Here is a 13,247-nt window from a genome sequence, read left to right as displayed (position 1 = left end):
GTTCGAGACTTTGAGATCTTGTTGGAACCTTTTTGTTTGGTTTAATAAGATGGCCGTATGCATCGCTGTGATGCAGAGGCCGGGGAGATCCCCTTTTCAAAAAAAAAGGGTACTACCGTGCTACTAAAATATGGTTAGACCGCTAAAAAGTGTAGGAAATCCCAAAGAATTAGACAGCATAGAGATTCAATCCACATATATCAAGAAACAAAAAATAATAATAATCATGAATAGTACGTCATCCATATTTCCCCCTGAATAATAAACTGAGCTGCACACGATATAACTTTTTCTAGCCTATTTCTCTTTTTCATGGTTAGCCCGAAATGCACATCCTCACAGCACCAGCAGCAGATAACTGCGGTAAAAATATACAATGATTATACAGCAAGTAGCAGCTCTGAGGATCAAAACACAAATTTTACAGGCGAGATTGGACCGCAACTCGCATCTTGCATCTTATTTGGTTGGCCGGTAGCCTGGGGTACACCAGCAAGGCAACAAAGAGCTTAAACCAAATCGCACGGCCAACTTAGAACTATTCTAACATGATGCTTGACAGGCCAACGCTAGTTGCGTTAGTTTACACGACAAACCAGATGAAAACTACCTGCCTGGCAGACTTAAGCAACGACACTGGTCAGGGCATCAGCCACTTGCTGTCGGGTGGGCAATGCAGGAATAGCTCCTCTCTCAGTCACAGTGAGAGCTCCGCAGATATTTGCAAACTTCAGGGCTTCTCTCAACCGAGCTTCATCCTGTTTAGGCCACAAAACAGCTAGGTAAGCCTAGCACTAAAACCACTGCTTCAGACTAGTGTCAAAATTGCAGACAACAAAAATACGTGGGCTTGAAAAGCAATGGTGCAATAACAAGAAATGCAATTCACTTTTCTTAGTATATTTTGGGCTGTGATACATGTGCTGTGTCAACTGAATATTTCCACGATCTTTAGATAATAACAGGTCAGGGTCTAGCCCTAGCTCTGGCTCACCCTCTCTAGTCGCCCTCGCCCTCTCTCTGTTGCACGCTCTCTGGCTCGAACCAAGGAGGGAGAACACGGTGGACACAGGGAGATTTCCGGCGCACGAACGCCTGCCGCACGAACGGCAATTTTCCTCGAGCACAAACTCGACTGGCCAACGATTACACAGGGCCGCGTCTCTCGCTAACAGACCCCCCCCCACCCACCCACCCACCCACACACACTTACGCACACACACACGCACGCACCCACCACGGGCTCGACCTGGACGTACACTGGCCAGATACTAGTCGGACTATGCCCATACACTAGTCGCACTATATGCCCAGACAATGCCCACGTCCGCCACAGACCAGACCTGGCGCGCCGACGCCGGTCACCACCGCAGGCCATGGCTTATTTGCGCCAATATAACACTTTCATGGTCGATGTTTGGGCCTTACCAATAGGGCATATTCTGCACTGCCCTTGCCGGACATGGTTACGTGTTTTCTAGCTTCATTTATCAAATTAGCATGTCCACAGTTGGTAGTGCCCACGCATGCATATGGCCCAAATACTTACAGAGTAATGTGTATACAAAATAACTAGGTGTCCCTCCATTCCATAAGCTGTTTTTGATCAAGCACGGGGATTAAACAGGGCATACAACCAACGAAAAAAAGTTAAGAGAAATGACCATAGCATCCATAAAAAAGGAATAGTTAGTAATTTAGTACGCGTGTTTAATCATAAATATTGGAGCGAAAGAAATGATATAAATGCAGGGAAGTAAGAGAAAACGTCTGTCAGGTCGTGCTTTTGAAATAAAATTGCAAAAACTTCATGCCTTATATTTCGAAATGAAGGGAATGTGTTCCTACAGAAATAATTAGTATAGTTTTACCGATTGTCCTGCTAAGACAAGCAAATCAGCATTAACTCCAAGGTCATAGTGACACTGTGATTCCAGAGTTTCAGTTTCTTTTTATGAGTAGCAAAAGATTCCACCATTCCGGAGAATTTGATACAGAATAATTTTTTGATGCTTTTTTTTAGATACAGGAAGAATTTTATTGCTCTTTTGCCGCGGCAACAAGGTGGTACATCCAACTACAGAGTATCTCCAGACATTACTAAATTTCTGCAGCAACCCCGCCAAAGCTACCTAGCCAAACACAAAAACAGATATGACATAAAGCAAATGAAAACGAAATGCTAATTGCTTGAAAATTGCTCTATTCCACACAAAGCCGAGTATGAAAGTGCCATTCGTCCGCTTAAGATGTCCCTGGCCAATGCCTACAGGGTTCGACACACCGTGATAACTGTGTCCCAAGCCTCCACTTGTTGTGTTGTGACGCTGAATCGCGGACCGTGATCGAAGCCAACACGTACATGACAAGATTTCCAGTTTGTGTTATTTCTATTATAGATTTCTAATTTGCATGTATGCCACTAATCAGTAGTTTGTTTATTCTGTACAGTTTCTCTAGACCGCACCTGTTGATACCGAAAAAGGCTTCCGCCCCGCTTTATATATAAAGCAAACCGCCCGCACCTGTTGTTTAAAATCCCCAGGACAAATTTTTCAAGAAAAACATCACAGCTACATTGAACGGAATGTTTGATGTATATAGATAGATGCATCAGGTATGAACGAACATTCATTCCTCATTCAATCAGTTGGAGCACATTCATGGCTTCAGGATTGCACATCTTTAACGAACGGCCGAAGCACTGCAGCTGCTCCTGGCCAGCGCCCGTCGGGGTTGGGAGCGGGGCCGAGACCAGCGCCGGGAGGGTCTTCTTCGACGGGGCCGCGACCGGCTGCAGGCGGGACTGCTCCGTTGGGGCCGAGGCCAGCAGCGCCCCCTGGGCCGGCTATGCCGGGTCGGGGTGGTGCTTCAGGTGGGCAAAGGCCGCCGGCGCCCAACGCTGCTGCTGTCGCCGTGCAGCGCAAGCCGCCTTCGGTGCAGGCGTTTCAGCCAAGGGCACTGCCCCCTCATGTCGCTGCCAGGCCTCCTCAGCGCTCAGGACCGCTGCCGAACGCGACGACGCAGCAAGGGGGTGGTGGTGGCGCGGGACTCAACCGTGCTCATACTACGGCGCCCCGGGGTCAGTGGGGCGATGATGGCATTGACGCGTATGGCAAGGGTCAGCATCGTGGGTCCTCCTCGGCCGGCGGTGGGCGAGGTTATGCCTGGCAGAGTGTTGGAACGGCTGAAAGACCCTTCCTTGGACCTACAGGTGGATTCGTCGAGGGCGCCTCTGGCCCGGATCGCCGGACGAGAGGTGGGTTCCGAGGACATCGTGGTGGTCGCGGTGGGAGGAACCGGTTCCGACAGCCTCCTCCCTCGACGGCCATGGCAGAGCCCACGACCTCTTCTGAGATGCCCACGACTGGTCAGACGGGCACTCTGTCCGGTGAGGCTATGGAGGTGGTAACGGCGCTGGCCGCTACTGAGGTTCCGGTGTCTGAGCCAGAAGTGGCGCCTGCTTCTCAAGCTGCTGACCAGTCTGAGGGAGAGAGAGCTTCTAAGTGGGCAAGGAAAAAAGAAAAGATGCTATGTTATCGGTGTGGAGAGCGAGGCCATTTCATTGCTGAGTGTGTTACTGAGCTTTGTGACACCTGCCTCAAACCAGCGCACGACATGGGAGAGTGCCCGATACTGAGGGATCTGATGCCGAGTATCACGATTTACGGTGTCTGCTGTGCTGAGCTGATGTTCTTTGAGTCTCCCTGTGCGGAGGAGGTTCCTGAGGAGGCTGAGAGCTCGACCACGGGTGTGGTCAAAGTCATGAAAGGTGACGTTTCTGAGGCTCAGATAATCAAGCGACTCAGGGAGTTAGCTCCGGGGGACTTTCAGTGGGAGCTTATTCGCCTTGAGGACAACAGCTATAAGGTTGAGTTTCCGAATGCCGAGGACTTGGAGCGGCTTCTCAGTTTTGGGATGTGCAGAGTTCCTGGAACTGAGTGTATTCTTGAGTTTCTTGAGTGGAAGAAAGTGGAGCCGCAGGGAAAACCACTCACTCAGGTTTGGTTGAGGTTCTCGGGAGTCCCATCCAAACTGGTTCGGGATGTTCGGGTTGCCGCAAGTTTGGGGATTCTGGTTGGCAGACCTGAGAGAGTTGATATGCCCTTCACACGGGCCAACGGGGTGGCTACGGTGTTGGTCAGTGTGCTGGATATCGAGTTCGTTCCTGATGTCGTCAAGTGGACGCATAAGGGCCTCGTTTATAACATAGATATTGAGTTTGAGGATTCTGAGTACTTCACTCAGGCTTTGGCGGGGATGGATGTGGACAGGCATGATAAGAACGATGGCTCAGGTAACTCGGAGGAACGACAGGGGGATGATGGGCATGAGTTGCCCAGTGGCCCGGTAGCTGACCCTCAGACGCCCGGAAATGGGATGGCTCCTTCTACGACAGTCCCTACGAGTACCTTGAGATTCGGATCGTTTCAGGCGGTTTCTGCGCCGTCCAGGTTGTGGAGCGACAGGGTTGATTCTGAGGATGTGTTTGAGCACTCGTTGCCTTCACTGGACTTTGCCAAGGCTCCGGGCTCTCCGGTTGGGAGGGACGGTCTTCAGCAGGTGACCTCTCCCACTTCTGCTGGCGCGCTGCTTGGGGGGTCTCCGTCTGGTCCGACGGCTGGGGTGGCGTCGTCGCCCTGTGACGGCGGGTCAGCTCTGGGAGGAGGGCTCGGGCAGGAGGCCTTGGCTCTCCCCCCATCTTCGATTGACCGGATGGCCGGACCTGGAGAGTCATGGCCGACTGCCGGGTTGGGTGGGGCGCGGGGGCAGGCGGCCCCCGCCCTCTCTCCTCTGCGTAGGTCACCTGGTGGGGAGTCTGGGCAGGCGGCCCAGACTCATATGGCCCCACGCTTGCCGGTTGTCGACGCCGGGTCTTCGTCTGCTATTTCTGGGCTGTCCATTGGAGGTGGGGCAGGAGGCCCTACCCCCAACGGGGCCACCAGAGAGGCGGTCATCGCTTTTGGTGGCATTCCGGATCCTGTGTCTGAGGGCCGACGGATGAGCTGTCGCCTTCAGGACAAGGGGGATGTTGATGATATACAGCTGAGGTGCGCCATGCGGGCGGCCAAGCTTCGTGACATGGAGGTCACTACGGGTATGTCAGTCAATATTTCCAATTCTATTTTGCATTTTAATAATGATGAGATCATCCACAATGCAAATGAGTTAGGAGTTTCACTAGGTAGTAATGATAGTGAAATTTCAAAATCTGTTAATGATATTCTCGACCTAGAAGCGGATCGTGCCTTAGAATTAATCCGTAACATAGCTGCGGTTAAACCCATGAACGATTCGGATATTGATGCTTTGGGTGTTAGGGTACTCGATTCATTGTGTGCGGATCTTGCCCATCCACTCACTGAGATTCAGGAGGATGATGGCTTGTTACCCCGGGAGAAGAGTACTCCGGTAGAGGAGCTTGAGGTTAGAGCCGCAGAACTCGGTTGTGAGGACCGGGTGGAGGAGGAGAACAAGCCTAAGCGAAAGTGGAGGCGTAAGATTTATCCAACATCCGCGGTGCGTCGGAGTGCTAGGGTCCGTACAGCCAAAAAATTCCATGAACTATGAGAGGCATCTTCTGGAATAGCAGAGGTCTGTTGGACTTGGCTAAACATAGGTTTCTTGCGGATGCTTCCATTGAGCATAAGTTGGATTTATTGCCCTCTCCGAGACAGGAAGGGACAATTTCTCTCCTCAGTTCCTGAACACTTTGTCTGGCGGTGTCGATTTTGATTGGCATTGCCTTCCACCAAGGGGTAGATCAGGGGGGATCCTTCTTGGGGTGAAGTGTGAGACGCTGGAAGTCCGAACTGTAGTGATGGGTGACTTTGCCGTAAAATTTCGGGTAAGATCCAAAGTCGATGGCTTTAATTGGGCACTAGTTGCGGTGTATGGGGCCGCACAGCCGGAATTAAAACCCGACTTTTTGGCGGATCTTGTCAGGATTTGCGGATCTGAGCAGCTCCCAATCTTGGTTGGAGGAGATTTCAACATTATTAGGAGGAGAGATGAAAAGAACAATGACAATTTCGACGCCAGGTGGTCGTTTATGTTTAACACCATCATAGAAAGCTTGGATCTCAGAGAGATAGAGCTTTCAGGTCAAAAATTCACGTGGGCTAACACTTTGCAAAACCCAACGTATGAGAAGCTAGATAGAGTCCTAGCAAGCGTTGAGTGGGAACAGAAATTCCCCCTGGTTACAGTACAAGCATTATCCCGCGGTATCTCAGACCACACACCTCTGCTAGTGGATTCTGGGGAGGCAACGCATGTGGGTAACAAAAATACTTTCTCTTTCGAACTTGCGTGGTTTGAAAGAGAAGGGTTCCTAGATCTGATAGCCAAAGAATGGGCGAAAGATGCAGGAGGAAGATCTCCGATTGAGAGATGGCAGAATAAGATTAGGAACTTGAGAAGTTTCTTGCGTGGTTGGGCTAAGCATCTTAGTGGGAGTTATAAGATTGAAAAGGAGAGACTCCTTACTCTTATTCAGTCCTTAGATGTGAAAGCTGAGTCCACAATTCTGCAGTCCGCAGAGCTTCATGCTAAAGAGGATGCGGAGATGAGATTGAAAGAGCTGTTGAGAGAAGAGGAGTTGAAATGGGCATTGCGAGCTAAGGTTCGTAAAGTTGTCCAAGGGGACGCCAATACTCAATTCTTCCATATGATTGCCAATGGCAAGCACAGAAAGAAAAGAATCTTTCAGCTTGAGTAAGACGAGGGTACGATCATTGGACAAGAGAACCTAAAGCTTTACATTACCAACTATTACAAGCAGCTTTTTGGGCCTCCAGAGGATAACTTTGTGTCCCTGGATGAGTCGAGAATTGAGGATGTGCCTCAGTTGGCTGCCGATGAGAATGAGGTATTGACTGCGCCGTTCTCGGAGAAAGAGGTGTTTGACGCGATTGCACAGATGAAGAACTATAAGGCTCCGGGGCCGGATGGATTTCCTGCTGAGTTTTATAAGAGATGTTGGCATATTATTAAAGGGGATCTGCTACCGATGTTCCACGATCTGTTCTCCGGTCAACTTCAGCTGTTTCATTTGAATTTTGGAACAATTACATTACTACTGAAGAAAACAGAGGCTGTGAGAATTGAGCAGTTCCGGCCTATCTGTCTTCTTAATGTCAGTTTCAAAAAATTTACCAAGGTTGGGACTAATAGACTCACACAGATTGCGCATTCTGTGGTGCAGCCGACCCAAACTGCTTTCATGCCAGACAGAAACATCCTAGATGGGGTTGTAGTCTTGCATGAGACCCTCCATGAACTCCATTCGAAAAAACTAGATGGGGTTGTTTTCAAAGTGGATTTCGAAAAGGCGTACGATAAAGTTAAGTGGCCGTTCCTACAACAGGCTTTGCGCATGAAAGGTTTCGACCCAGCTTGGAGAAAGCAGGTTGAATCTTTTACGCAAAAAGGGAGTGTTGGAATCAAAGTGAATGACGACATAGGTCACTATTTCCAGACACATAAAGGCCTGAGACAAGGAGATCCGATGTCACCTATTCTGTTCAACATCGTAGCTGACATGTTGACCATTCTAATAGGTAGGGCAAAGGATGCTGGCCAAGTAGGTGGCCTTGTACCTCATCTAGTTGATGGAGGGGTGTCTATCCTACAGTATGCTGATGACACTATACTTTTCATGGAGCATGACTTGGCAAAAGCGCGAAACATGAAGCTGGTGTTATGCTTATTCGAACAATTGACGGGCTTAAAGATTAACTTTCACAAGAGTGAATTGTTCTGCTTTGGAAGAGCCAAAGAAGAACAAGAGGCTTATAAGCAATTGTTCGGGTGTGAAATTGGGAGTTTACCTTTTACGTATTTAGGTATACCAATTCACCATCGTAAGCTAACAAATAGAGAGTGGAAGTGTGTTGAGGATCGATTCGAGAAGAAACTAAGCTGTTGGAAGGGCAAGTTGATGTCCTATGGGGGCCGGTTAATTCTTATTAATTCGGTCCTCACGAGCATGCCTATGTTTCTTTTGTCGTTTTTTGAGATACCAGTTGGAGTTAGGAAAAGACTGGATTTCTATCGATCCCGTTTCTTTTGGCAAAGTGATGATTCCAAAAGGAAATATCGACTCACTAAATGGGATATTATTTGCCGACCAAAAGACCAAGGGGGTCTTGGGATTGAAAATCTTGAGGTGAAAAACAGATGTCTTCTCAGCAAGTGGCTGTACAAGTTATCTGTAGAGTCGGAAGCCTCGTGGGCGCAGATTCTGCGCAACAAGTACCTTCATTCCAAAACTTTGTCTCAGGTGACAGTGAGGCCGACGGACTCACCTTTTTGGAAAGGGCTGATGAGAGTTAAATCGGTCTTTTTCAACAGAACAAAGTTTATTATCGGAGACGGTAACAATACCAGATTCTGGGAGGATACATGGCTAGGGCAAACTCCTCTCGCGCTATAGTATCCGTCTCTTTATAACGTCGTGCAACGGAGAGACGCTCTGGTTGCAACCGTTCTTAGGACCGCTCCCCTTAATATCCAATTTAGGAGAACACTTGCCGGAGCGCGTTGGGAAGCCTGGCTACATCTGGTGAGAAGACTGATGGATGTGCAGCTTGCTCAACGGCCGGATTCGTTGAGCTGGAAATTAACCAGGAGTGGAGAGTTCACGGTTAAATCGATATACTTAGATGTCATCAATTCTAGCTCTATTCCCCTCTCCAAGCATGTTTGGAATGTCAAGGTCCCTCTGAGAGTTAAAGTGTTTATGTGGTTTGTTCATAAACAAGTTATTTTAACCAAGGATAATTTGACAAAGCGCAATTGGACCGGCTCTAAGAGATGTAGCTTTTGTGATCAAGACGAGAATATCAAACACCTCTTCCTCGATTGTCCTATGGCGAAGGTTCTTTGGCGGACTATTCACATTGCTTTTAATATTACTCCATCGAATAATATCAACACGTTATTTGGGACGTGGCTGGATGGGATAGAGGCCCAAACGGCTAAACACATTCGTGTAGGAGTATGTGCCTTACTCTGGGCAGTCTGGAACTGTAGGAATGATATGGTTTTTAACAGAACAACATATACTCATTTTTTGCAGGTCATCTTCCGAGCCACCACGCTAATCCGTATGTGGTCGCTACTCACTCAGACGGAGGCCAGGGAGCATTTGGTTACTGGATCTGCCCGATGGGAGATGGTAGCTCGGGCTATTTTCAGCCGGTTTGGATGGCGGTCATGTAATAGGATAAGCAATTAGTTTTCTTATCTTTATTTTGCATGCCGTCTGTGGCTTTTACTTTGCTGCTCTTTGTGAGCCGTTTGGGGACTATTGTGTAACGGAGTTACAGACCTTTGTTGGACCTATTTTATTTTAATAAATGTGGCCGTATGCATCTTTCTGATGCAGAGGCCGGGGCTGCGCCCCTTTTCCAAAAAAATAATATCGAGATTAATTAAGCTATCAGTTTGTGGTTGCCTGCTCAGCACTTCAGCTGCTCGGCCTTCAGTAATATGGACTAGGCTTGCGTGGTGGGAATTTAAGTGGTCGGCAGAGAAGATGGTGGGTTTCAGAACGTGAACGCACAGGAGGATAAAACGAATAAACGATAACCTCTGCTCGCCCTCATGTGTGCTCTGAGGATTATCCTAAGCCTAAGACCCAAACTGGACAGAGTTGGGCTAGGACTTCAAAGAAATCACAAACTGGAGCTGGACTCTTTCCGAATTACTCATTTATTTCCTAACTCAATTCTTCTTCCGATACTTACTTAAACTCTTCCCTTTTGATCTTCCTAACATGTCTGCCTTACTGGACTACAACTGCAGCACCAGTCGCACACTTCATGCTGCACCCCAAAAGGAGCCCAAAATACTCAGCATGTTGTGCATAACTTTCTCTATAGTTGTTCAAAACTTAGAAATTGGACTCTACAGATAACAAAAGTAATATATCACTTCGTCATTTGGAAATCATTTCCTACTTCCATCGACAATAAATATGTAGGAAAAATTATGTATGCCTCACCGAGCTCACTCTCTACTCGAGAGGCTGGAAAAGAAAACTCCATATTCTGGCAGTACTAGTCATACCTGAAGGAGTGAAAAATCTGCAGCTAGCTGTGATAATATTCCAGCAACAAAGGCATCCCCAGCACCAGTGGTGTCAACAGCAGTTACCTTCAATCCACCAACTTTCCCACTAAATTCCTGTTGTTTTACAAAAGGAACAATAATTCATATTGTTAATATAGACTTTGTTACACAAGACCAGTAAGTGACTGCATGAAATAGTGAAGGGCATTGTGATCTCCACCCTACAGGTCTGAATATGCTCATAACAGATAAATAGTTTACTTTCCGCCAAAAAAAAAACACAGATACATAGTTAATACTACTTGATGAAAAGAGAGGTCTCCCAAGGGCAATAGGCTAGCAACCTAGCACCACTCGGCTACACAACTCTGGTTTTCCTCCTGCTTTCGACTACAAGAGGGAAATCCATCTTATGCTCTGCACCACGTTTTTCTATAATTCAGGAAAATATTTTAAATGCTGTATGACTTCTGCCACATGACCAAGTAGGTTCAAGGAGATACTAAAAGAAGTGCGGCTGCATCTCAGCAATCCCTTACCATTTACTAACAGAAGTTGCTGCAAACTTCCAATAAATGACCAGATATACAGTTCACAGATAGACATTACCTTGGAATAATATCTACAGCCATCTGGACCTTCAGTGACAAGAAGCAACTTCGTGTTCGGATGGATAAGTTTCTTCACAACAGAATCATCATATGGATCCTCCCCATTTGTCAAAAAGGAAATCTCCTCTGCACTTACCTATTTTCAAAGCAGATGCGTGATCAAGACAATAAGCCTTTGGTGAACACAAATAATTTGCAGGCTGCTGCCTGTTAGTTGTTACCTTGATAAGATCAGCAGTATCCCATATGCTCAGGATACCATCTCTAGCATCATCAGCTGATGTCCACAGTGGGAGCCTCAAATTCGGATCATATGAAATTAGTACCCCAGCATCTTTAGCAGCTTTGGAAGCTGCAATATGTGCAGTTTTACATGGCTCGGTTATCAGACTTATTGATCCATGATGGAAGATTTTTGCCTAGCATGATTGCCATGATTAAGTTAAGTTCAGCTTGTCACAAATATATTACATGATTAAACAAAGCTGTGGTGGTAGAGAAGCATAGATATTGCAATAATATTACAAAACCATGTAATTCTCCTACCTTCCTGATAAGGTCAAGGTCAAGCTCTTTTTCTTCAAGCAGCATGTCTGCACTTGGATTACGATAAAACATGAATTCGCGTTCACCGTCACTTCGAAGTGTCACAAATGCCAAAGCTGTTCTAGCATGAGTATCAAATAGCAACCCTTGATTGTTCACGTTATTCTCCTTCAGCATGTCAGATAGCATGTATCCAAATTCATCATCACCAACCTGAATGTGCTCAGTGTTAAATACATGAGCTGAAAAAACACCATGTACACAAATGAATGCACTTTGAGGTGAAAACAACATGGAATTAATGATATTTAGCACATCACACTTTAGGTCTCTAAATATAAAAATGATCTCATTTTCCAAAACAAAAAAACTATAATATCTTCCTGAAAGGTTCCTAAAACATGGAAATCTTCCTCGAGGATCACCAAACTTGCAGTTATCTGGCACAAACCTATCAGCTAGATCAAGTATCGAGATCTGCAAACATGGAATCACTTCTTGGCTCTGGTTCCACTTTCCTCGATCTTGGTAGAAGTGATGCTGTACTCATAGGCAAGATTCAAGGTGCATACTACCAAGATGTGTTACATGTGTAAGGATGTCAGAACTATATGAGCAGCCAAGCTGTCTGCAACAATGAGCAGGAGCCTGGAGGAATATGCACATGTTTCTACTCATGCAGTGCCTAAAATGCTGCACGGAACTTTATGCGGGTCATTGGAATGCTTCATATATGAGTATGTGAACGTAGATGAATTTCTGACAGTTTTAGAAGTTTAGGAACTACCCCACGAGAAACTTTTTCTGAGACCCACCTAAGTGAAATTTGTGGGACGAAAAGTGCAATTTAGTCGATAATATTTCAGGGTGTATGCAGTGCACATAAAACTTTAAATTAAAACAAAAAATTGGCAACAATTTATCTGCGTGTATTCTCCTTTTTTCCAGCTGTAGTGTATTTACACATCCTTGAAATTTCCCACTCTTGTATTACAACATGCAGAAATAGGAAGAAAGTTACAAATTACCTTTCCAATGAAAGCTGCTGACCCACCGAGACGAGCTATTCCAACTGCAACGTTGGCAGGTGCACCCCCTGGAGCCTTCTTGAAGGCTGGTGCATCTGCCAATGACACCCCACTAACAGTTGGGACGAAGTCGATCAGCAATTCCCCAAAACACACCACATGTGGAGAATCGCTTGTTCCAGGGGTGCCATCACTGTTTGAAATTGCTTTGGTACAAACTATGGTTGAAAATTGAATCAAACAGGAATGATATCAAAATTCTTTGGCTTTGACAGAACCACATATAAAATAATAAAACATAGCTAGGAAACAAATCATCTTTCAATCCAAAAATAATAACAGTAATAGTTTAATGTGTGAAACCAACCCCAACCATTGCACTTGAAACTCATTTCGGTCCACAAAAAGCTCCTGAATGATCACTATACAGGCCAACAGTACCATGATACTTTATTTTGAGAAATGACAGGATCATGATGTTAGTACTTAGGAATGAATCAATGATATATGTTTCTGGAGCATCACCACGACAAAAGACTTGCTACCCCAGTACCCTGGTTAACAGAATATGCATGCCAAACACATTTGGACTGTATAAATTTTTAAGGTACAATAAATCAGCCTAATTTCCAGTCTTCCACACCAGGAACTGTTTGCCATCCGCATATCTTAAGACTTTTTCCTGCCTACACTACCAGCTACTTGTACACAACACGCATACAGCACAGATACGGAAAACAAATTATCGAGAGCACAATGCATGCTTCTCAACCATGCCCACACCCACCATTCTTAAGCGCAACATGCAACCAACTTCCAAATATATGACAGGAATCGAAGGTTCAGCCATCCATGTCTCAGGCCAGCTAGGCATACCGGAGTCTGCATCCATTTTGTCCCTTAGACGGTTACCAGTACCACACTAGTATGCTACTCCTTCAGTAAGACAAAAAGAACTGTTAAAATTGCATAACGTTTATGCCTG

General features: G+C 46.2%; 1 protein-coding gene across 1 annotated transcript in view; it reads right to left on the bottom strand.

Annotated features, from left to right (window-relative positions):
• Positions 1 to 283: 283 nt before the first annotated feature.
• Positions 284 to 13,247, bottom strand: part of LOC119336842 (probable fructokinase-6, chloroplastic) — a 14,110-nt gene continuing 1,146 nt past the window's right edge. The window contains exons 2-7 of the mRNA XM_037608926.1: positions 12,263 to 12,480; positions 11,235 to 11,447; positions 10,910 to 11,107; positions 10,687 to 10,824; positions 10,075 to 10,191; positions 284 to 758 (exon numbers count right to left, since the gene is read on the bottom strand). Coding sequence (XP_037464823.1) covers positions 624 to 758; positions 10,075 to 10,191; positions 10,687 to 10,824; positions 10,910 to 11,107; positions 11,235 to 11,447; positions 12,263 to 12,480 — 1,019 coding nt within the window. The 3' untranslated portion in view covers positions 284 to 623. The remainder of the gene's footprint in view (positions 759 to 10,074; positions 10,192 to 10,686; positions 10,825 to 10,909; positions 11,108 to 11,234; positions 11,448 to 12,262; positions 12,481 to 13,247) is intronic.

Source organism: Triticum dicoccoides, chromosome 7B, assembly GCF_002162155.2.
Source record: "Triticum dicoccoides isolate Atlit2015 ecotype Zavitan chromosome 7B, WEW_v2.0, whole genome shotgun sequence".
Taxonomy (NCBI): domain Eukaryota; kingdom Viridiplantae; phylum Streptophyta; class Magnoliopsida; order Poales; family Poaceae; genus Triticum; species Triticum dicoccoides.
The sequence above is the reverse complement of the archived record's forward strand: the minus strand, read 5'-3'. Positions and strand labels throughout refer to the sequence as shown.